This window comes from Drosophila elegans, unplaced genomic scaffold (assembly GCF_018152505.1).
Source record: "Drosophila elegans isolate 14027-0461.03 unplaced genomic scaffold, ASM1815250v1 contig_767, whole genome shotgun sequence".
Taxonomy (NCBI): Eukaryota; Metazoa; Arthropoda; class Insecta; order Diptera; family Drosophilidae; genus Drosophila; species Drosophila elegans.
The window spans coordinates 721,719-744,552 of NW_024546120.1; the positions used below are offsets into that span (position 1 = coordinate 721,719).

At 39.7% G+C, this 22,834-nt stretch overlaps 1 protein-coding gene across 1 annotated transcript; it reads right to left on the minus strand.

Annotated features, from left to right (window-relative positions):
• Positions 1–5,302: 5,302 nt before the first annotated feature.
• LOC121467806 lies at positions 5,303–8,457 on the minus strand. The gene is made up of 2 exons (XM_041710101.1): positions 8,355–8,457; positions 5,303–8,296 (listed from the first exon to the last, which is right to left on the minus strand). Exons 1-2 carry the CDS (start codon positions 8,436–8,438, stop codon positions 5,309–5,311), a joined length of 3,072 nt encoding a protein of 1,023 aa, XP_041566035.1. The 5' UTR covers positions 8,439–8,457; the 3' UTR covers positions 5,303–5,308.
• Positions 8,458–22,834: the final 14,377 nt, after the last annotated feature.

The window sequence follows — 22,834 nt, forward strand, 5'->3', positions numbered from 1 at the left end:
CAAAAAAGATAGTTTATAGGTATTAGTCTTAAGTCAATAATGTTTATAATTATCTAATTATCTAACTGCCGCTTTACACTGCCAGGAATTAAAATTTAAGTTTAGATAAACTGTAACGACCTGATTTCTTAGATGTTCTCGCTCGCTACGTTAACGGGCGTCTAGCTCAGAGAGGTTATGGGTTCGTTCCACCAAATTTATATTGTGTGACCTTTGAGCAAAGAACAACGCAAGAGTTCTGTTGGGATCGCACAGGTTTTAATTCGGCTGCGTATACAAGCCTCGCTGCTTTTCCGCTACTGCTGCTCCTCGTCGTCTTCCTCTGCGGCGTCGCTGCTCGTCGCTGTCTTTCGCGGCGTCGCTCCTCGTCGTCGACTGCTTGTTGGTCTCTCGTGACGGCTCCTTCGAGACTCTGGATATTATGCGAACCTCACTGTCGGGACCGGCAAGGTGTTTCGCCTAGCAGGTGGAATTAGGTTCTGACTTTTCGGCCAGCCACCTTTATCGCAGGCTCCCTAAGTTTGGTCCGGATTGTGTCGGCAAGGTGTATCGCCTAGCAGGTAGAACTAGGTTCGACCTTTTCGCCCAGCCACCTTTATCGCAGCCACCTTGACTGCTCCGGCATCCTCGCCTCCTTCGCTGTTGCTAGGCAGGTCTCCTGCATCGGGATTCGTGGGGAGTTTTAAGACTCCTCACATATTCTCCTCTCTTCGGAAATGTTATGAAAGTGGTGATCTCCCCGCCTCTGTTGTTCGTTCATTCAAATTCCCCGCCAAACTCGTTCTCCTCGTGACCCCATACAGTTCTCCAAAAGACTTCAACTTTCCCTGAACTGTCCTCGTAAGACTCCCCCCAGACAGCGCCTGAAAAACCTTTAACTTTCCCATGGCTGTGCTGCGTTAGCCTGTTCCCCACACAGTTCCCCGAAAGACTTGAACTTTTCCAAAACTGCATCTCGTTCCCCCAGACAGTTCCCCGCCTGAAATTTGAATTTCCCTGTCTTTGAAATCACCATTCCGATTCCCGTCGTCTGGCCACTCTACCGAACCCGTCTCGATCGCACTTATCGATAATAGGTCCAGCACTGCCATCGTTGTTGCCATTATCGTTATCTTTCCGTTGTCTTAAGATGCCTCCGTGTGACCGTTTCTTGAGAAATCCAGTATTTTTGTACCCATCGATCGCAACTTTCGATCGACCGCCTATCGTCTGGCGCCCCGTCCCTTATTTCTCAATAACCTCGTTGTTTTGAAAAAACTGGTGAGTAAACTTGACATTTGCAATTTTCTTGTAACTAAAGTCTTTTTTCCTTACAGCGACACGATGCTCATGATGCCCCTGATCCCCCTGCCATGTCTCGGGGTGCTGACCCTAGACCGCGTGCCCCGGGAGACCCTTGCGACACCAAGTGAACCCATCTCGCCCTACGCCTGCGCGAGCGAATGACAGCGACGAGGAGCGACGCCGCAGAGGACGACGACGAGGAGCACTCGTAGCGGAAGAGCTGCGAGGCGTGCATAAGGAGACGAATAAAAACCTTCACGATCCCAACAGAACTCTTGCGTTACATCTGGCGCCCATGAGTGATTGCCCTTACCAAGAAAACAAAAGATCAATTATGGGAAAGTCCTGGACTTATAATCTCAGGAAGGAGGACTTCGCCGAGGTGAGCAATGTTCTGGGAATAGAACTCGAGCGCTTAGTAGAGGGCTTAGGGCGATGAGGAAAACCCTGGCTGAGACGATTGACCGCATAGCAGAAGACCCGGTCAATGCAGAGTTAGTGGCAGGTCTGGAGATCAAATTCCGGAAGCTGCCGGTCCCAAAACTTAAACTAACAACCGCAGATGCCGAATGTCTTATAGCAAGCAAGATATTCAGAGCATGGCAAGCGACGGCAGGCAGCGAGAAGGCAGCCGAGAGAGGAAAGAAAGCGTACGGCAAGTCCGAGAGTGGAACTTTCAGTATGATGGCAACGATAAGCCACTGGAGTTCCTGGAGCAGGTGGAGTGGTCAGCCGTGACATATGGTCTGGATATAAACCAAATCCCACGAGCAATGCCTGAGCTGCTGCAGGGCAGAGACCTAAAGTGGTTCATGGACAACAACTGGCAGTGGGACAACTGGGGAGACTTCATATTCAGCTTCCAAGGCTATTTCCTACTTCGAGGCTACATGGAGAAGCTAGCGGACCAGGTCAGGCAGCGGAGGCAGACATACGGGGAAAAATTTAAGGATAACATGGTGGACATGCAAACGATGATGCGGCCCCTGGGTATGTCTGCCAAAGAAGTCCTGAACAGGATAAAGGAGAACAGCACGCCGGTCTTCCGAATGTTTATCCGGCCGTGCGAGTGTCGGCACCTGGAAACCCCGATTGCGCTGGTAGACGAGTTCGAGGAGCTGGACGAGCAACGGGAGAAGTTTGAAATGGAAAACCACTCCCAGAGAATACAGAACCGCCCAGTGCCAAGGCCAAGGGCAGAGCAGTGTGCAGTGTGTAGGCGGTGCCAGGAGGACTCGGATGCGGCACGGAGGCATACGCCGCAGGAACACGGACCACCAGCCGATCGAAGTGGATTTATCCAGAATTCAGCCAACCCTTGCCGCAGATGCGGGGGCGCAGACCATTGAACGAAGGAGTGCCGGAACCGGCGACTCACGTTCTGCTAGCGAAGCGGAAAAATAGGTGTCCGACGGCGGAGTGCTGTTTGGGAAACGCGCAACGATCCCAGCCTCCGAGGGGAGGGACACCTGAAGGAGGAAGAAAAGCAACTGTCGGCCACAGTGCTCATAAATGACGCAAATGTTAAGGCCACGGTTGACACCGGCGCCACAGCGAGTTTCATCAGCAAAGAGCTGGTGGACCCACAAAGAGGCAAGTACGGATGGCGGACGGTAGATGCGGAGACGTAAAATCGCAGCTAGAAAATCAAATCGGACTTGGCACAAGAAAAGTGTCAATGGAGCTGCTGATCCTACCAGGATTGATCGACTGGTGCTAGGATGGAACTTCCGCACCAAAATCGGAGCCTAGGTGAAATGCGCAGGTCACTGCGTGGTGATACCGGCGAGGGACAGACACCGAGGCTGGCTGGAGGAAAAACTGTCTGTAGCAGTCGTGGAAGCCCCGAAGGGATTTACTGAAAAGGATGTGGACCTGTTTTTAAAGTCCGAGTTGGAGAGCCTGGAAAATCTGCAAGGCAAGGCCCGAAATATTGCCGCACGCCTTCGCGTATCAGGATGATACAATCGTCATCGGACGGACGCTAGAAGAGCTAGAAGGGGCCGTCGGAGATGTCGCGGGACGCGGCGCCACCCCCGAAGCTCGCGCGGCAGACCTCGTGCCGGGAGCCGCGAGCCCCACCGGCGAGGCCGACGCTGGGCGAAGGTTCCGTAGACGGAGTGGCCGGCTCGGGTGGCCGAGGAAGCGCGACGGCAGCGAGGGAGACGCAGGAAGGACCGATGGGCCAAGCTCATTTTGGACGGCTGAGAGCGCTACCGAATAAAGGTAGAAGGGGGCCGGGTGCGGTTTCTTAGGGTCCAATAAAGTGGTCCCAACACGTAAGACCAGCGTTTTAATTTGATTTAATTTCACAACACAGAAACAAAAAGAAACAAAAAGTGGTCAGCCGCAGCAGCCGATCGCGGAGCGGGGTCGGGCCAAGCACGCGGGCCGGCAGATGTAATGACCTGATTTTTTAGATGTTCTCGCTCACTACCGGGACCGGCAAGGTGTTTCGCCTAGCAGGTGGAACTAGGTTCTGCCTTTTCGCCCAGCCTTTAACGCAGGCTCCCTAAGTTTAGTCCGGATTGTGTCGGCAAGGTGTATCGCCTAGCAGGTAGAACTAGGTTAGTTCACGGTGCGTCCTCTTTGTGCGGGTCCGTAGTCCGCCAATTTACCGTTCGACCTTGTTGCCCTTGCCGTGTGAGGGTCCTATGTCCAGCGCGGTACCGTTAATTCACGGTTGTTTACCGTTTGACCTTGTTGCCCTTGACTGCTCCGGCATTTTCGCCTCCTTCGCTGTTGCTAGGCAGCTCTCCTGCATCGGGATTTTTGGGGAGTTTTAAGACTCCTCACAAAACTTTTACATATATAGAAATCCACTTTTCTATATGTATTTTTAAATGAAGGAAAATGCTTTTATATTTAGAAAAGAATCTTTTAAACTGTTTAGCCTATGGGGTTGATGTCTTGGAACATAAAACATTGCGTAGCTATTTTGGACCCGGGTTCAAATCCCCTACTAAGTATTAAGTATGTTAATATTTATTTCTGTTATTCTTTTTTTTTAATGGACTGACCTTTAAAGACTAGTTTGCAAAAGCAAATTTTTATGAATACTTTTCTCTTTAAATTCTTATACGGGTTTTGTGCAAAGTTTAATGTGATGCCAATGTGGCGCGACCGGCAAATGCGTCTACGAATCCAAAGGTCCTCGGTTCAAATCAGGTTTGTTTTTCCCTTTCCTTTCATAACATTATTTCCTTTCATTTCATTCCAATTACAGGGAGCGGGCTCAAGAGGGTTGGCATATAAAAATATTAATATAATATAAAATAACAGATATAAAAATAGGTAATAGCCTTTGCTTCCCATCCAGGATTTGGGGTATTTTTAAGAAAGAATCTAAAATATAGAAATCTATTTATGTTATAAATAATGGTGCCCTCAAACCTTTCTGTAATTTAGACAAAATCGCCCATAAATCAAAACCGAAGGCGATATTCTAAAATCAAAAGTGAATATCTATGTTTTAGAAAACAACATTTTTGAGTGCACCTTTGCAGCTATTGGAAAATTAAACATTACTTAAAACAACTAAATTTTAATTTTTTTGCGTGCATGTTTAAAAAAATTCAAGCCTTGATGATTTGCCGTTGAAATGTTCCATCTTTATTGTGACAGCTATATGATACCGTTGTACGATTTTATAAATATAAAAGCGTGATTCTGAAATAATAAACCATAATTAAATCTTTAAGTAATTTAAAAAAAATTAAGAAGTAGAAGAGCTAAAAATTTTTTGTTCAATTTTTTGTTCAATTTTTTTTTTTTTTTTATGTAAATCGGAATTCTGAAATATTATGTAGTACATAAAGATAAATGGCCGTAATGTATAACAGCCTCTGCAATGGTATAACAAAATGGTAGCACAAGCAAATGTTCAGTGTCATTTTCTAAATATTTTATTTTTTTTAATTTAAGAAAAAGTTTTATATTTTTGTGTGATATATTGTAAGCAATTGAAAATGCCTTATATTAATTTAGTATATTAATTAAAATATTATATAAAATCACGCTTAATTTAATTTAATCTATTTTCAAAAATAAACAAATGCTTTAGAGATATTAAAAAACTACTGTATACCATAAGCGATATTAGGCAGCAAGCTATTATTATAATGTCTGTACCATCTTCATGAAATTGTTCTTCATTTATATCTGAATCCTTATTATTAGAAATATTATGCTCTACAATATATGCAAATGGTGTCAAATGGCTTAAAAGACAAAGGGCGATACCTTCCATTGTATCGGAATGGTTCGGCGTCAGTACTCCATCGCTAGACCATTCGCCATAGTTCCAATATTGACAAGACCCTGACTTATTGACGTCGTAGCTTGTTGTTTTTCGAAGGATAAGTGGAAATGGTACCGGGAGAACTGAACTGTATCCAGGCAATGATACTGACACTATACGACTTAATATTGTTTTAGTTTTTGTAGACTGTTGGAAAAGCTTATCATTTGAGTATACCTTAATAACAATAGTAGGGTCGTTTCTACTGGTAGATGAAGCAAGCAAATCAGAAAATGCTTTTAGGCTATCTAAAAGTTCTAACGGTAAATACACACCAAGTTGGAAGTTCGGGTTTATGACAAAGTCACTAATTTCATGATTTGATTGAAGAAAACGGTAATGTTCGTTTATAAATAATCCCTTTAATTTTTGGCGTATTTCTTCTGTCTTATTATTTTTAAACAATGCTATTCCAGACACGTTAGCTATTTTCGGGCTAATTGAGAAATATAAAATAAATTCTGAAACTTGTACTGAAACTCCAATATCCTCATAGTCTATAAATTCATTGTCTGATTCTGACGCAAGCTTATCTTCAACAAAATCGATTTTATTAAAGAATGAAATTGTTGAGAAAGTGTCAAATGCATGCTCAACTGACTCTATTAACTTGTTTGTTGCGTTTAGTTCAGCTGACATTTTTATAACTCTTAAGTCAATACTAGCTAGTAAATTGTAAATGTTCATAAGTTCCGAAAAAATATTTCTCCATGTAATAGAGCCTCTATTTGTCCTTTCGAGCGAAACATTTGATGAAAAGCTCTTAACAGTGTCTTGTATGATGTTAGAAATAAGAAGTATATCCGGAGGAAGTAAATTTTTTTTTTTCTCTTTTATAATTTGTTTAACTGTTCTTAAAACTTTTACCGGCGACGATTTGAGCATATTTGTTTTCATTAACTTATGCAAAATTAGTGTAGTACTTTGTGCAATTTCGCAAAGGACTGGTTTTTTTAGATCCGTCCAATGATCTCCATGTAAAAAGTCTCCCTGGCATAATCGAGTATGAGGCATACCATTTTTTTTAATACATAATATATTTGTACTCCCAAGCTCTCCCGTATGCGCTATGTTTAAATGGATTTGCACTCCATTTGTTGAAAGATATCGCTGTGGAAAGCAGTAATCTCTACTACGTATGAGAAATTTCGAGTTTTTACTGAAATCTTTTAATAATTGGTTTAGTTTTACCTTAATTCGCTTAAGAGCAAATGTGTTAATTTTTCCAGACTCGTCGTTGTGGCTTATTACCTCAACACTATTATAAGCTGATGATATTTTTAGTGATGCAGTTATGTGAATCAAATAAAAAAGTAATAAATTTACGGTGTATTCTATATTCATAATTCGAACATCGCGTACTTCAAATTCATTAAATATTCTTTGTTTTTTTCTACTGCTTATAAGGCGTCTTAGTTTTTTAATAATGACTTTGAAGTCCATTCTTAAAGTGTAACACAAATTATTTTTATGAATACAAGACACATTCCAGTGAACAAAAAATCCATTACTTTGTTTGTATTTAACAACTGTTAATCGTCGGGTTGATACTAGCTGAAAATCTAAAATGGTGTGAACCTCACGCCAATACTCGCTTCGAAAGCTTGAAACCAAATCAACTATAATTGAATAAGTTTTTTCTTTGTTCTCCCAAATAAGATCAACATTTGCATTTTTTAAAAAGCCATACTTTGCATATGTAAAACATTTAACGCCAACATCCGGTTCTTTATGTACCCACAAATAATTCCGATTATACACCACAATTATTAATGTATTAGATTTTCCATCCATTTTCAAAACCATTTTAACTGGATTTTTTGACTTAGTAATACGTTTGCTCAGAGCAGGATTCCATTTTAAGTTTATAACCTTTACCATTTTAAATGTGTTCATTAACACATTATACTTATTTCCAAAATGATCGGAAAAGTAATCAATATTAGTAAATATTGTTCTGAGCCAATTTCGTTTTTTTAGGTACTCTTTGGCATAGACGTGCATTTTTGTTTTTTTCCTCCAATCAATACCATAAGATTCGTGCGGACGAAAGATTAAAGCTCCAAAACCGTTTGGCCATCCAGCAATTGATATTAACTGTGATATAAAAATGCAAACTGTATTCAAAAATGTTTTGCAGTTTTCAGTGACTATAACATTTCTAGAGTTATTTGTACTCCGTTTATTTAGACTATGCCTTAAACAGTGTTCATCAGATTTGTTTGTTAGCTGAATAAGATTTCTATTTACTACTTTTCTCCATGATTTTCCCGCCAAACGCACTTCAAATGGAATAAACGCATTGTATCTCCTTACTGGAAACCAATAATCACTTATATTTTTCTTTATCAAAAACTGAGTTACTTTGGAGTTTTCTGAGTTTGTTAAGTCTGTTGGTATAATAACATTTGAGCCATAGCAAAATTGTTCATCGTATGCTTGAAGTGCAGTTGCAATTTTTATGCAAATTGTATCGTGGTTAGGCCTTCGAATTTCAAAGAGTTCATCTGCGCAGTATGAATTTTTATTTTTTTTCATGTTGCACTCTACTATGTCTGGGATCGAATTCCCAGTATTAGTGTTGCACAAACGTATAAATATTTGGTTATTTTTTAGGCACATTAAGTCTTTAGATGTTTTATAACTTAAGCCTTTATAGTTAAAGTATACAGTGCCTGCAGTTGTTTCAGTATAGTCACGACATTTTATCCGCTAAAATATATTTATGTTCAAATTATTCTTCAAAAATGGGTATTTGTAAGTTATTTACCATCCCAAATAAAGTAGTTTTAGAACATGTTGGAATTGCATACAAGCACAGATAAATTAATTTAAAGACGGGATTACTCAACATTTTTGTGGTACAGCGAATCAAACCGTAATAAAATTATGACAGTTCATATAGAGACTACGTGTCTAAGAAATATTATCTTTTTTATCTTAGTTATAAGACCACAATTTAACAAATTGTAGACCTTTTTCTTTTTAGGGCTTTTAGGGTGGTCCTAAATATACTGATCCGATCTTTAATTATTATCGGATATAGGGATTTGAACCAAGCTGTAGCTGAAAGATTCTTAACCAAAGCGGCTTAAGTTTTTTTAGGATTGGACTCACTTTTGCCCAATTTGTTTAATTTGTTGATGAATCGAACTAGAAAGTACTTACTATGTTTATATCTAAAAAAATATAAAACAAATTTCAAGCTATTCAAGTAAATAAATTATTTTAAACTATGAAATGACAATTAGTGAGGAATACATGTTCAAAATTGTTTAAAAATTAAAAATATAACTAAAATGTTTTTTGTATTTAATTGTATTCAAATATAGTTTGTTCAAATAATTTTTTAAACGCTTCTGAATGGGTAATGGAAAATTCATCCACAGTATTTTCAAAAATGTCGGCAGGTGTTTTAATACCAAACGGTGTTGGTTTTACTTTTAGTTAAAAATCTCTTCTACTCTCCTCCACCTTACATTGCACAGTGATACAACAAAGCCAAAAACGTTTTAAAAAAGGTTTGTTATTATTAATGACCTTATTTTATAAAAAATTATTCCCCAACTGCAAATATGTATAATAATATAAAAAAGAAACTGATTTTTTTTTGGATTTAATAAGCTGACTGGTGTTTAGATTTCATAAGAAATATGTATATTAAGACCCTGAACTCGCTGATGATTTCTCTTCTCGAACCACTCGGTATGGTTTAAGAATCCTGTAAGGTTATTTAGTTTAATGTCTGGTATGTCAGTGTAAGGTAGAGTGTAGCTAGCAATGCTTGTAGGCATTGACTGTATGATTCTCAATAGTGGTGGTTCAAATACTAAACTTGTCGTTGCTCGGATGATTGCTTCGGAGATGACATTGTTGGAAGTCTCTTCTATTTCTATAAAAACATTGAGGAGTATTATTTATGGTGGAGTTCGTTTTCTATCTTGGAAACCTTTTCGAAAATGGTTCGGCTGCTCCAATGTGGGTGTATATGCTGTTATCATGGTTTTCATTTTATACGATGTATATAATATACGATATATATACGACCTATAGGTCTAAAATCTTTTTGGAGATGTATGTGACGGTTTCCCAGCTTTTGGGACGCAGATAACTTTTACCTCTAGTCACTCCTTGGGTTTGTGTTGCAGAATAAGGCAGTAAAAAAAATATTTTTCAACCACGACAAGATTATCTTTTCCATGCGTTTTTTGTTTCCGTTTTTGTAAGTAAGCGTATTTGCAATTGTTCAATGTTTTTTCCCCTTTCGGTAGCTTTTAGCTGCTTGCTTTCTTCATGTTCTTGTTCTTCATGTTCATGTTCTTCAAGCAGATTGATGGTGATTATTTCTGAGATGACGAGAGCTGCACTATCCGATAGCGTCCGCCGCAGCGCACTCTGAGAGCACACAGCCTGTATGTGGCTTCCAGGCCCCTTCTATAAGACTCTGAGCCTGTTGCGTCAGCTAATATGGGGGCAGCGTAAAGCTTTGCAAACGAACTATTTATCGCATGCTATTGTGTTTACAAAAACCAGGCTAAAGCCGGAGATTCTCAGCTCCGATGTTTTCCCGGGTAAGTACACATGTTTTTATTGCTGTTGATTCAACCTAACTATTTATCACTGATTTTTAAGGAAATGCATGACGTCGAATTCCTAGATATACAGTTATCGTTTTCCGGTAGGTTTATTTATATGATTTATATTATATTATTTATATATGCCGCTACCATCTGAGTTTTCAGTTTATACGAACCAGCTTTCCGTTATACAGTCCATTTATATTAAACTGCCCCTGGTGCTGCGCATGATACGTGCTAGTGCTCTCGCGACGAGGGCGGCTTTGCCTCTAGGTGCTTTCTAAATGACAGCCTTGTGTACAAGTAAAGTATTGCTTTAGACGTTTCCAAAGTCCAAAGCAGTAGTCCCAGTACCGATCCTTGAGCCACGCCATAATTGATTTTGTGCGCTTTTATATGTACCATCCGTATCCTAAAGCAAGATGTGGTCGCTGAAGTAGGATTTAGTTTTGCCTACCACTGCTTCAAGATTGTGGAGGCGCTCAAAGGTAGCATCCCAGCGTGTCGAGTTAAACGCATTTATGATATCCGGGGTCAACACCATGCCATACTCCTTGCTGCATTCCTCCATCTGCTTCTTTGGATTGCCCTGAAGGCAATAACTTTTATTTATTTATTATTAAACTGGTATTTAACAAAAAAAAATGTTTTTCTTAAATTTTGTTTTTTTGGTACTAGCTAGGGTATCAAACAGGTTTAGTAACTGTTATCTTTAACCGGTAAAACCTATTCAAACACGTATCCAAAATCAAAGCCGATATAATATGTATTTGCCTAACCGGAACCTTAACCAAAATATATAGCAACCAGAATAGCCGTTTCCGAAACCGAAAAATTAGTACCGTTCTGTAAACATGTGTTCCTTAAAAATACATAAGCTGTAAAACGACTTAATCATCATCCTGTAAAACAAAAAAGGATGCACTCTTTGGAAAGCCGAAGCTTATATACCCAATTGCAAAAATAAAAAATTCTTGAAAACATTAAAATTATGATTTACTTGCGTATATTTTTAAAAACATTGATGCTATGATGATTTGCATCTCAATTATTCGACAGTTCCTATGGCAGCTACATGATATCGATTTCCGATTTTAATAAAATTAAAAACGTAAATCTGAGTAATCATTTAAGATCAAAACGATATTAAAGTTTCATATGTTCATAAAATCTTTTCTTAGAACAGCGCAATATGCCAGTAATTCAAAATTGAACTTTTCTATATTCATAACAACAAAGCATGGTAATTTTCCATATATATATATATACAGGGCTTTTGTTTAAGCCAAAGTTATTTTTAAGATTATTTTGACTCATACTAACAGATTTAATTTTCATTGTGCTTTCAACGCAGGATATAAAAACTAATTTGGCTCCCAGAATCAACTAGGTATTCTACAAACAAATACTGATTAGGTTCTGGCTTAAAGTAAATTTTAAACGGTCTTACGTATTCGTTGCTGCGTATATTTTTCTTCTCGGTGCATTGAGCCACTAGATGGTCCAGAGTTCCACAACCGTAGCAGGATCTGAGCTGGCGCTTGGGCTTGCGGCATACGGCTGCTAAATGTCCAACAGAGTTGTATTTGAAACATCAAGCAGTTGTGCCCAAACCAGGTCCATTCCCGTCAGCTACTTTGAGGCGTCCAAGTGTAAATGGGGTTTTGCGCAAAGAAACTTTCGTGAATGCCCGCAGACGAGTTGAAGCAGTTCATGTGCGCTTGTTGACGCAGAAGTGTATCCGGGATTCCTTTGATTATATTATCAATCAGCTCTTTGTCGTCCATCTGAATGTGCGCAGCTAAACATGTTTTTCCGTTGAAATAGGTGGCAAAGTCTTCAGATGGTTGCTACTTGCGCTCCTGAATCTTGCGTCGAGACATAATCTTGCTTTCCTTGGATTGAAATACATCGCTAAGTTGAGTCAGCAAATCCCGAGCTGGCAGAGTCAAATAGTTTCAGTGGAGTATAACCAAACTTGAGCACGGTCTTTTAACTTAGACATCACTAGCATGTGAATTAGATCGTCGCTGCGCTTATACATCTTAAAAATGGCATTAAGATGAGCAATCCATGTATTAACTGGCACTTTGTTGTTAACTTGAGTTTAGACTGATTAAGCGAACGACCATTGCTTGTGGCCCACTTACTTACATTTTACAGTTCTACGTTTCATATATGTACAAAGTCTAATATTCTACCTTAAGAAGAGAAAACATACATTTAAACAAATGAACAAAACAGTCAGACAATATTGTCGATAAATCTTCTACATATGTACATGATTCCGAATACATACATGATTCAGTAAAAACAGCTTGCATTCTACCACTCATGTATGATAATAGTTTAAAGTGGGACCAGTAAGGTTAATAGATTAAAGGATTAAAGTTGTGTAGGACTTCGTGGCAAATGCTTTTCTGAAGTCCAATATATGTAGTTAAAAATGTTATATAATTAATGTTTCTGTCTGATGTTCTCAGTTAATTCTGAATCGCAGTTGTAAAGCCTTTAAATTTTCGAAAGAAAATTTTCATTAATGAATTTTGGCCTAAAAATTAATTAATTTTTGAAATACCTTCACCTTAACCATTTTCCAGATATTAGAGAGCAAGCAGACGTAAATACAGTGTTGAACACAAACGTAATTTTATTAAGGATTACGTCAAGATAAGGTAACGGAATTTTGTATTCAGATCATTGGTGTCAGTGATTATCTTGTTTTTGTGAGTAATAAGAACGTTTCGCAATAACTATTAATACTGGTATGACTTAACATTGTTCGTTATTCGGTATTTCATCGAATATTTTTTACTATCGGTATCGGCTCTGACAATTTTTTTCACTCATTACTCATTGGAATCGTCATAGGTTGACTTGCTCGCTCTTAAGTAAAATCGTATAGTTAAAACAAAAAATGAGCAATGAATGAGGCCAACAATGTAGTGCCATAACCCGAAAGGTATGTTACAGTAGCTGTTTAGGACTTAAATTCTTTAAAATATTCAGGAATTTTGTATCTTTTCCATCTTCTATGAGCAGTATCTCTTTGGCTTATCTTTGCAGCTTAATTATTATTAAACCAATCCTTGGTCGGCTCTATGCTTTCTGTTAAGAAACAAAGTTGGGCACTTACGTCAGTTAGAGTGTGTATTTAACATAGATCGAGGGCATCTAAATGCTGGCTATGTATGTGTGGTTAATGCAAATGGGGTCAAATTTATAAGTCAGATAGATTATGTCATGCTTGGTCATTTAAAAGAGTCTAGCTAAGATCATTTGTAATCAAAACATAAAATCAACTGTTTAGAGTTTTGCAGAAGGGTGTAGGTATAGTACATTTTGAAGGAATCGTAATAATTCATATTCGATTTAGCGTCGCTTGTGACGGGTTATGATTATCTTGTGCTCTGTGATTTGGTCTAGCTTTGATTAATTTTTAAGTGTACTGGTGTTTTTGAGTTGCTAAACTACATTGTGTGCTTTTTGAAACAGGCTTTTCTTATAAATATGTACTTACTAAAACAGTTATAATAATTTTATTTTAAATTGGCTAATCCACGAGTAACTCTCTGCAACATTTTATTCTCTTTCGCTTCCGCTCTACTTCTAGCGCTTTATTGAACTGTGTACGTACATAGTTGTCAGTGTTTCACAAGCCAAGCACCGTCGATAGAAAAGTTTTCCTCTCGAGCTCTCCCGCCTTTGCATTTAGACGCGATTCTTTTCATTTTGTTTTTATTATTTTGTGTTTTTATCCCAGTGTTTTGATCCCAGTGTTAAATTGACTAAGGTATATATTTATTATTTGTATTTTTAAGCGCAATAATTTACATTATCGCTTCTAACTCTTATTTTAAATAAAACAAATATCCATGATATTGCCAGCTTCCATCTACAGCAAAAGATATACAGCCCTGTTCCAGTATTCACTTCCGAAAGATTCACAACGATTCGAATTTCCCAGTCCTGTTCCAATTTTCAATTCCGAAAGATTTGCTCGGAATGCAAGTTCCCTCTGTTTATTCTCTGTTAACTTCCGAAAAAAATGACGGAATCATTTCGCCATGGATTTGGCAAACGGACTCAGATCGGCAAGAACAGAACTTTCCGATAACTTAAAGTGCACATTTAATTTTCACCTTCTTCTTTGATGTTTTAAAAACATTGTTAAATAACAGATTTGGTTTATAGTAACATATTTGACTTTTAAAAAATTATTTTATGTTCGCACCTCAAAATCGCTTCGATTCTAGCCTACTGAAGTTTTGCAAGTCCGCCGAGCCTGTTCTATTTTTCGAACGAATTTGATAGAAACAAAGCAAGGGTTGTCATGATACGAAAAATAGAATATTTTCTTGGGACTTATTTTTTTTCGGTTTGTTTTTATATGGGTAAAAATACAAACAATTGCCGAAAAAAATACATAATATATATGATTAGAAGTATAAATTATCAAAGTTTAGTTTAATAGTGTTTTTGTTCTTATTACCCCTTAATTTAATGTTATTAAATTATTGTGCACAGCGTGTTGAGTTTGGACCTTTTTCATCGACTGTTGCTACTTTGGTCCCGAACACTACTTGTTTGCAACACTGGTGCAAAGCGGCTGACTCACGCACAAAATTTAAAATTCAAATTGTTAATAAGAATATTTTCTCTGTTTAAAATTAATTGTATTAGGAGGAAACATTAGAACAATAAACAAGACGTCATATTTATGAAACGGGGTTTGTGAAAGGTGACAGAGTGGCCGTGGGTGGCAAATGGAGCATTGCATCTTAATTTTCGGTTATTGCATTTAATGTCCAACTCCTAACTTGCCAAAGTTGTAAAACCTTGTTAAAATCAAACCAACAATCGTTGAATTATTTCGGGCAACACAGCTGATTTCCACACGAGTTGTTCAACAATTTTGTTGGTCAGTTTCCATCCCTTCCTTTAAAATAAGTAGAAATTAGAGATTTAGAGATTTCATTGATTTGCGGACTGGGCTTAAGATGTCATGCGGGAAATGGAACTTGAAATGTGTGGCGGTTTTAAGAACCTATTTTAAGTATTAAAACAACCCATTTAAGGGTTTAACGCGGTAAGTGAACAATTTACTCGTATAAACTACTGAGTCCATAAGAACGGGCGCTTCTTTAAATTCATTTTCAGAAGAGGGATCTGCCCCAATTCCAATTTTAAATATTCGTAATAGGTCTTTACCGGCACCTAGCTCGTCAGCCCCTGTCACTGGAGAAGTTGTAGATCAAAAGCATTACAGTCTGCTGTTCCTAATGGAACTGCGTGCTCTACTCTTTACTTCCTTCATCAGAAAGTCGGAGTAAAAAAAAAAAATCAAAGTGTTCAAGGTGTTGGTGGTGGTAAAAATAAACTCACAGTTGATTCCCATATGAAACAATTATTTGTTTCTCTTTTTACCCGCGAAACCACATCTAATGACGTTATGATGTTATGATGAACTTAACATATTCAGAAAAATACCCATACAATTTAAATTTAAAAATTTTTTTTTCAATTTCAGATATCTTCTTTTAAAATATCTGTTCCTACAGAAGCTTTTAATGTTCTAAATAATAAAAGTTTTTGGCCTGATGATGAACTAATAATAAAAGAATTTGTTCCTAACAGACAAAAAAATAATAATCAGCCTCCGATTTTAAAGTCTGTTCCAAAAAACATAACACTTCTATATTTCTAGCCTTTCGAAATATAAGGGGACTTAATTTGAAGTTACCTAGGCTGTACGTTGACTTCTCTGCCCTTAAAGAGCATATTTTAGTCTTCACAGCAAACTTGGCTGAAACCGGAAATTTCCAACTCCATACTTTTAAAACTTATTGCGTTTCACGTAGGGGAGTGCTTATTGCTATTAATTCTTACATCGGAGATAATTCAGCCATATAAATAATAATTTGTAAAAAGTATCCTTACATGCCTTATCTATTTTTGTAACCTGCTTTTCTATTCCCCCTGGATCTGAAAAAATGTAATCTATGAACATCATTCGTCTGCTTTTAAATCTGTTTTATATCTACTTTCTGACAGGGATAATTTGATTGTTTTGGGTGTTTTTTAAAGACTAGAGACTAACGAGAAGTGGAAAAATATTTATCTAATATATTGATTTATTTAATTACCAATTAATTGTAAGAAAAACGGTCCTACTGTTGTTGCTTGGTGGGAAGGTCTCTTTAAGGGTGTCGTGTCTGGCTGGTGCTCCTAATTAAAGACCGCGCAAGTCTATTAGGATGTGCCTGAAGCTTGACCTTATACTTAGCTTTCACCTTGTCTATTTCGTCTTTAACGTATCCTACATTTAAATCTTTGTAAATATTATCATTCCGTAGGTAGCATGGTGCCCCAGTTAAATTCCTCAATATCTTTGATAGAGTTCTTTGAATTATTTCCACGTTACTAACGCATGCGTTTCCCCATAGTTTGGAGCCATATGCCCAAATTGGTTCAAGGAGTGCATTGTACAATAGTACTTTGTATTCTAGTTATCGTTGTAAAATTTTAAAGATTCAAGTCTTCACTGACTTATAAACGCCCGATTAGCCAGTGTAGACTTGACTTTTTAAAATTCATTAAATTTCTTTTAGCTTCAATATGCTTACGCCAAGTAAGCCGTGGACTCCAAGGTATGTTACTTCATTTGCTTGTGGAATGTTGATGTTACTTAATGATAGTGAAGGGCAAGCTTGTCTATTTAGGATTAAAGTGACTTGTATCTGCCAATCGGCACGCCATTTTTTCCAAATCACGAGATGGGCTGATGAGTTTTGCGTTGCTGTTACAGGGCATTTATATTGACTTAGAATGGCAGTGTCATCAGCTAATGTTGATGTTGTTGTGAGTAATAAGAACGTTTCGCAATAACTATTAATACTGGTATGACTTAACATTGTTCGTTATTCGGTATTTCATCGAATATTTTTTACTATCGGTATCGGTTCTGACAATTTTTTTCACTCATTACTCATTGGAATCGTCATAGGTTGACTTGCTCGCTCTTAAGTAAAATCGTATAGTTAAAACAAAAAATGAGCAATGAATGAGGCCAACAATGTAGTGCCATAACCCGATAAGTATGTTACAGTAGCTGTTAAGGACTTAAATTCTTTAAAATATTCAGGAATTTTGTATCTTTTCCATCTTCTATAAGCAGTATCTCTTTGGCTTATCTTTGCAGCTTAATTATTATTAAACCAATCCTTGGTCGGCTCTATGCTTTCTGTTAAGAAACAAAGTTGGGCACTTACGTCAGTTAGAGTGTGTATTTAACATAGATCGAGGGCATCTAAATGCTGGCTATGTATGTGTGGTTAATGCAAATGGGGTCAAATTTATAAGTCAGATAGATTATGTCATGCTTGGTCATTTAAAAGAGTCTAGCTAAGATCATTTGTAATCAAAACATAAAATCAACTGTTTAGAGTTTTGCAGAAGGGTGTAGGTATAGTACATTTTGAAGGAATCGTAATAATTCATATTCGATTTAGCGTCGCTTGTGACGGGTTATGATTATCTTGTGCTCTGTGATTTGGTCTAGCTTTGATTAATTTTTAAATGTACTGGTGTTTTTGAGTTGCTAAACTACATTGTGTGCTTTTTGAAACAGGCTTTTCTTATAAATATGTACTTACTAAAACAGTTATAATAATTTTATTTTAAATTGGCTAATCCACGAGTAACTCTCTGCAACATTTTATTCTCTTTCCCTTCCGCTCTACTTCTAGCGCTTTATTGAACTGTGTACGTACATAGTTGTCAGTGTTTCACAAGCCAAGCACCGTCGATAGAAAAGTTTTCCTCTCGAGCTCTCCCGCCTTTGCATTTAGACGCGATTCTTTTCATTTTGTTTTTATTATTTTGTGTTTTTATTTGATCCCAGTGTTAAATTGACTAAGGTATATATTTATTATTTGTATTTTTAAGCGCAATAATTTACATTATCGCTTCTAACTCTTATTTTAAATAAAACAAATATCCATGATATTGCCAGCTTCCATCTACAGCAAAAGATATACAGCCCTGTTCCAGTATTCACTTCCGAAAGATTCACAACGATTCGAATTTCCCAGTCCTGTTCCAATTTTCAATTCCGAAAGATTTGCTCGGAATGCAAGTTCCCTCTGTTTATTCTCTGTTAACTTCCGAAAAAAAATGACGGAATCATTTCGCCATGGATTTGGCAAACGGACTCAGATCGGCAAGAACAGAACTTTCCGATAACTTAAAGTGCACATTTAATTTTCACCTTCTTCTTTGATGTTTTAAAAACATTGTTAAATAACAGATTTGGTTTATAGTAACATATTTGACTTTTAAAAAATTATTTTATGTTCGCACCTCAAAATCGCTTCGATTCTAGCCTACTGAAGTTTTGCAAGTCCGCCGAGCCTGTTCTATTTTTCGAACGAATTTGATAGAAACAAAGCAAGGGTTGTCATGATACGAAAAATAAAATATTTTCTTGGGACTTATTTTTTTCGGTTTGTTTTTATATGGGTAAAAATACAAACAATTGCCGAAAAAAATACATAATATATATGATTAGAAGTATAAATTATCAAAGTTTAGTTTAATAGTGTTTTTGTTCTTATTACCCCTTAATTTAATGTTATTAAATTATTGTGCACAGCGTGTTGAGTTTGGACCTTTTTCATCGACTGTTGCTACTTTGGTCCCGAACACTACTTGTTTGCAACACTGGTGCAAAGCGGCTGACTCACGCACAAAATTTAAAATTCAAATTGTTAATAAGAATATTTTCTCTGTTTAAAATTAATTGTATTAGGAGGAAACATTAGAACAATAAACAAGACGTCATATTTATGAAACGGGGTTTGTGAAAGGTGACAGAGTGGCCGTGGGTGGCAAATGGAGCATTGCATCTTAATTTTCGGTTATTGCATTTAATGTCCAACTCCTAACTTGCCAAAGTTGTAAAACCTTGTTAAAATCAAACCAACAATCGTTGAATTATTTCGGGCAACACAACTGATTTCCACACGAGTTGTTCAACAATTTTGTTGGTCAGTTTCCATCCCTTCCTTTAAAATAAGTAGAAATTAGAGATTTAGAGATTTCATTGATTTGCGGACTGGGCTTAAGATGTCATGCGGGAAATGGAACTTGAAATGTGTGGCGGTTTTAAGAACCTATTTTAAGTATTAAAACAACCCATTTAAGGGTTTAACGCGGTAAGTGAACAATTTACTCGTATAAACTACTGAGTCCATAAGAACGGGCGCTTCTTTAAATTCATTTTCAGAAGAGGGGTCTGCCCCAATTCCAATTTTAAATATTCGTAATAGGTCTTTACCGGCACCTAGCTCGTCAGCCCTTGTCACTGGAGAAGTTGTAGATCAAAAGCATTACAGTCTGCTGTTCCTAATGGAACTGCGTGCTCTACTCTTTACTTCCTTCATCAGAAAGTCGGAGTAAAAAAAAAAAATCAAAGTGTTCAAGGTGTTGGTGGTGGTAAAAATGTTATGATGATGTTATGATGAACTTAACATATTCAGAAAAATACCCATACAATTTAAATTAAAAAATTTTTTTTTTTTTTCAATTTCAGATATCTTCTTTTAAAATATCTGTTCTCGGTCCTCAAGATGGTTCGAAGGGAGGCTTAGCTGAGGCCACCAGGCGGGTCGCAGGTTGCGGATAGCGAACGACCTTCTGGGAAGGTTAGTTGCGAATAAGCGTAAGCAAATAAGCAACCCCGGACAAACAGCGGGTATACCGATGGAGGTATACCGACAAGACGCTTGTTTGGCCGTCTTAACACCGTAGCCTTACACACCCCCTCCCTCACGACTACCCACCTCCATCCTATCCCCCCACATCTCACCTCGGTGCCGGACTAAGGTGTCATTCGACCCGTGCCGATAGTCAGCCTGGCTGGGGGCCCGAGTTAACAAATAGCCCAGTCGCAAACGGAGGGTTCAGGCAAGTGGCGACCGCCTGTCCTAAGTACGCCTTACCCGGGTACAGCGGATCTCTGCCCGGGCGGACCACATACTTCTCCGCAGCTCGTGGGACCCCATGAAAAGAAATAAAGCAATAAAAATCCCGCAGGATATCCCTGCAACCGGTGTCGCAAGACACTTTGAGGAAAGATCCCTCGAAGGCGACAGACCCCAGGCGGCAGCGCACCCGCCTAGGACTACACCAGCAGCCCAGACATTCCCAGCCAGGGAGCGTGGGGTGCCAGCAGGAGCTACCCTGCCAGCACGCCCACCTCTCGCATCTGATAGGCCAACCTCTATCAGGCAGCTGAAGAAGCAGGACGCTCTTCCAGCCCTGGGACAGCCCGGAGGACTGGACGACCCCAACAGGCGTGGCCTGCCAGGGTCAAAGGTAAAGTGGTACCTGAGGTACCTCATGCAGGGCATGACACCAGAGGAGGCCTTGAAGAAGGCAAAGGAGCCGAGGGAGCAGCCGGCATTGGGGACAGCACCGGTTGGTAAACGGCTGAACACCAGCCGCACACCACCAACGGACACCCCCAAAAGGTCTTGGCACGGCCCGGGGGCTAGTGAGACGTCCTCACGGGTCCCTGAGCAAGAGGGGCCTAGCACATCAGCAGCAGCGGCAGAAAAGGCAAAAGTGCGGGCCAGGAAGATACCTTCCCAGCCCCATCAAAACCAGAAGCCGACAACCGCTGGAGGAAGGCCCTCTAGCTCGGCACCGCCGGTCATCGGACCCCGTCCGACTTACGCGGAGGCTGCCAAGAAAGCCACCCTCATCAGGGTGGCTATACTCCCGGAGGGTTTCCCGGCGGCCAGCCTGACCGCAGAGGAACTATCCGGGCTTCAGGAGTCGGTCATGGACGAGATGCTCACGTCAGCGTGGAGCGGTCCCGTCGTGTTCAGGGGAATCCACTTCAGAGTGGGTTACCTGATTATCGACTGCCTGGATGAAGGCTCAGCTGAGTGGCTCAAGATTGTCGTACCTCAGCTGCGGACGTGGAAGGGAGTACCCCTAGAGACCCGCACGGGAGCAGACATCCCGGCAGCATACAACGCCACGTTGTTCTGCCCGAGGAGCTCCGACCGGACCAATGAGGAAATATTGGCCTTCATTGGTTTCCAAAACCGGGTCGAGACGGACGCCTGGAAGGTCATCTCCAGGAAGAACGACGGAGCTGGTGCACTCCTGGTCGTAGGGATGGACCAGACCGGAAGGGATGAGATAGTGGAGCGTGACCACAAACTCAACTTCCGGTTTGGCCACGTCACCGTGAGCGGTCTGAAAAAGACCAAAGAGCTCCGGAAGAGACGCCCAATGACGGCACATGCAAGGCTGTCGAGGATACCCTCGAACAACCGAATGTGGAGCCGAAGTCACAGCGTGGTGAACAGGATGAACAATCCATCACCAGCATGGACATTGGGGACGACCAAGGGGATGGACACCCTATGTCATCCCAAGAGCTGGCCCAGGAGCTCCTCCTGGACGAAAGCTGCGAAGAAGCCGAGGTTACCGTGATAGCCGGTGGTGGAGAGACTTGCTCTCTCTCTTCACCAGACCTCACGGAGCATCAAACCTCGGAGTGATGGCTGCAACAAGCAGCACTCGGCTAGCCCAGGTAAACATCCATCGGGCCAAAGCAGCATCTGCTGTCTTGGCGAGGATGTTCACCTCCCAACACCTCGGGCTAGCCCTTGTACAGGAGCCATGGTGGCACCATGGCATAAAAGGCCTGTACACGAAGGACACTAAGGTAATATGCGATCCAGGAGGATCACCTCCCAGATCATGCATCGTTATAAGGAAAGATATCAACTATAGTATCTTTTCAGAGTTCATGAGCAAAGACTGCGTCGCCGTAACCATCAACGGCACAGAAGCTGCACCGAAACTAGCAGTGGCCTCCGCCTACTTTGCCGGGGAGGAGGCCTGTCCACCGCCAGGAATACCCGGGCTAGTAGACCACTGCCGGACGAACAAGATCCCCCTCATCATAGGATGTGATGCCAACGAACATCACGTGATCTGGGGTAGCACGGATGTCAACAACAGAGGTGAGCAATTACTAGAATTTATTTTAAACAATAACCTAGAGATCTGTAATGTCGGCGCCAGGCCGACATTTGTTACTAGGGTACGAGAAGAGGTGCTAGACATAACTCTAGTAACCAATTCTTTTAAACCCCACATTAAGAACTGGCATGTGTCACCAGAAGAATCAATGTCAGACCACAGAACAATTTTGTTTGAAGTAGCCTTCAAAACAAAAAGATGTAACCCTAAAAGAAACCCCAGAAAAACAAACTGGGACAAATTCAGGTCAACTCTAGAGCTCAATCTTTCCAACGAACCGTCAGGATACCCTAGACATCCCTTGGAATTAGACAGAGCGGTAGACAACCTGGGTCACAAGATAGTAAATGCCTTTGAAGACAGTTGTCCTCTAGGTAGACAGAGGCGGGAAACAGACGCACCATGGTGGAATGCTAGTCTTGAACGACTACGAGTAACCACTCGGAAGCTTTTCAACAAACCAAAAACTGATAGAAACTGGGAACTATACAGGCAAAGCCTGACGCTCTACAACAAAGAGATCAGGAAGGCCAAACGGAAAAACTATAGGAACTTCTGTGAGGCAATAAGTAACGTCAACGAGGGCGCGAGACTGCAAAAAGCAATGGCT

Bases quoted from the DNA above. Each gene is read 5' to 3' on its own strand.
- LOC121467806 (XM_041710101.1), bottom strand. From the start codon at position 8,438: ATGTTGAGTAATCCCGTCTTTAAATTAATTTATCTGTGCTTGTATGCA. The intron at 8,297-8,354 runs GTAAATAACTTA...AATATATTTTAG, and splicing joins AAACTACTTTATTTGGGATG to CGGATAAAATGTCGTGACTA.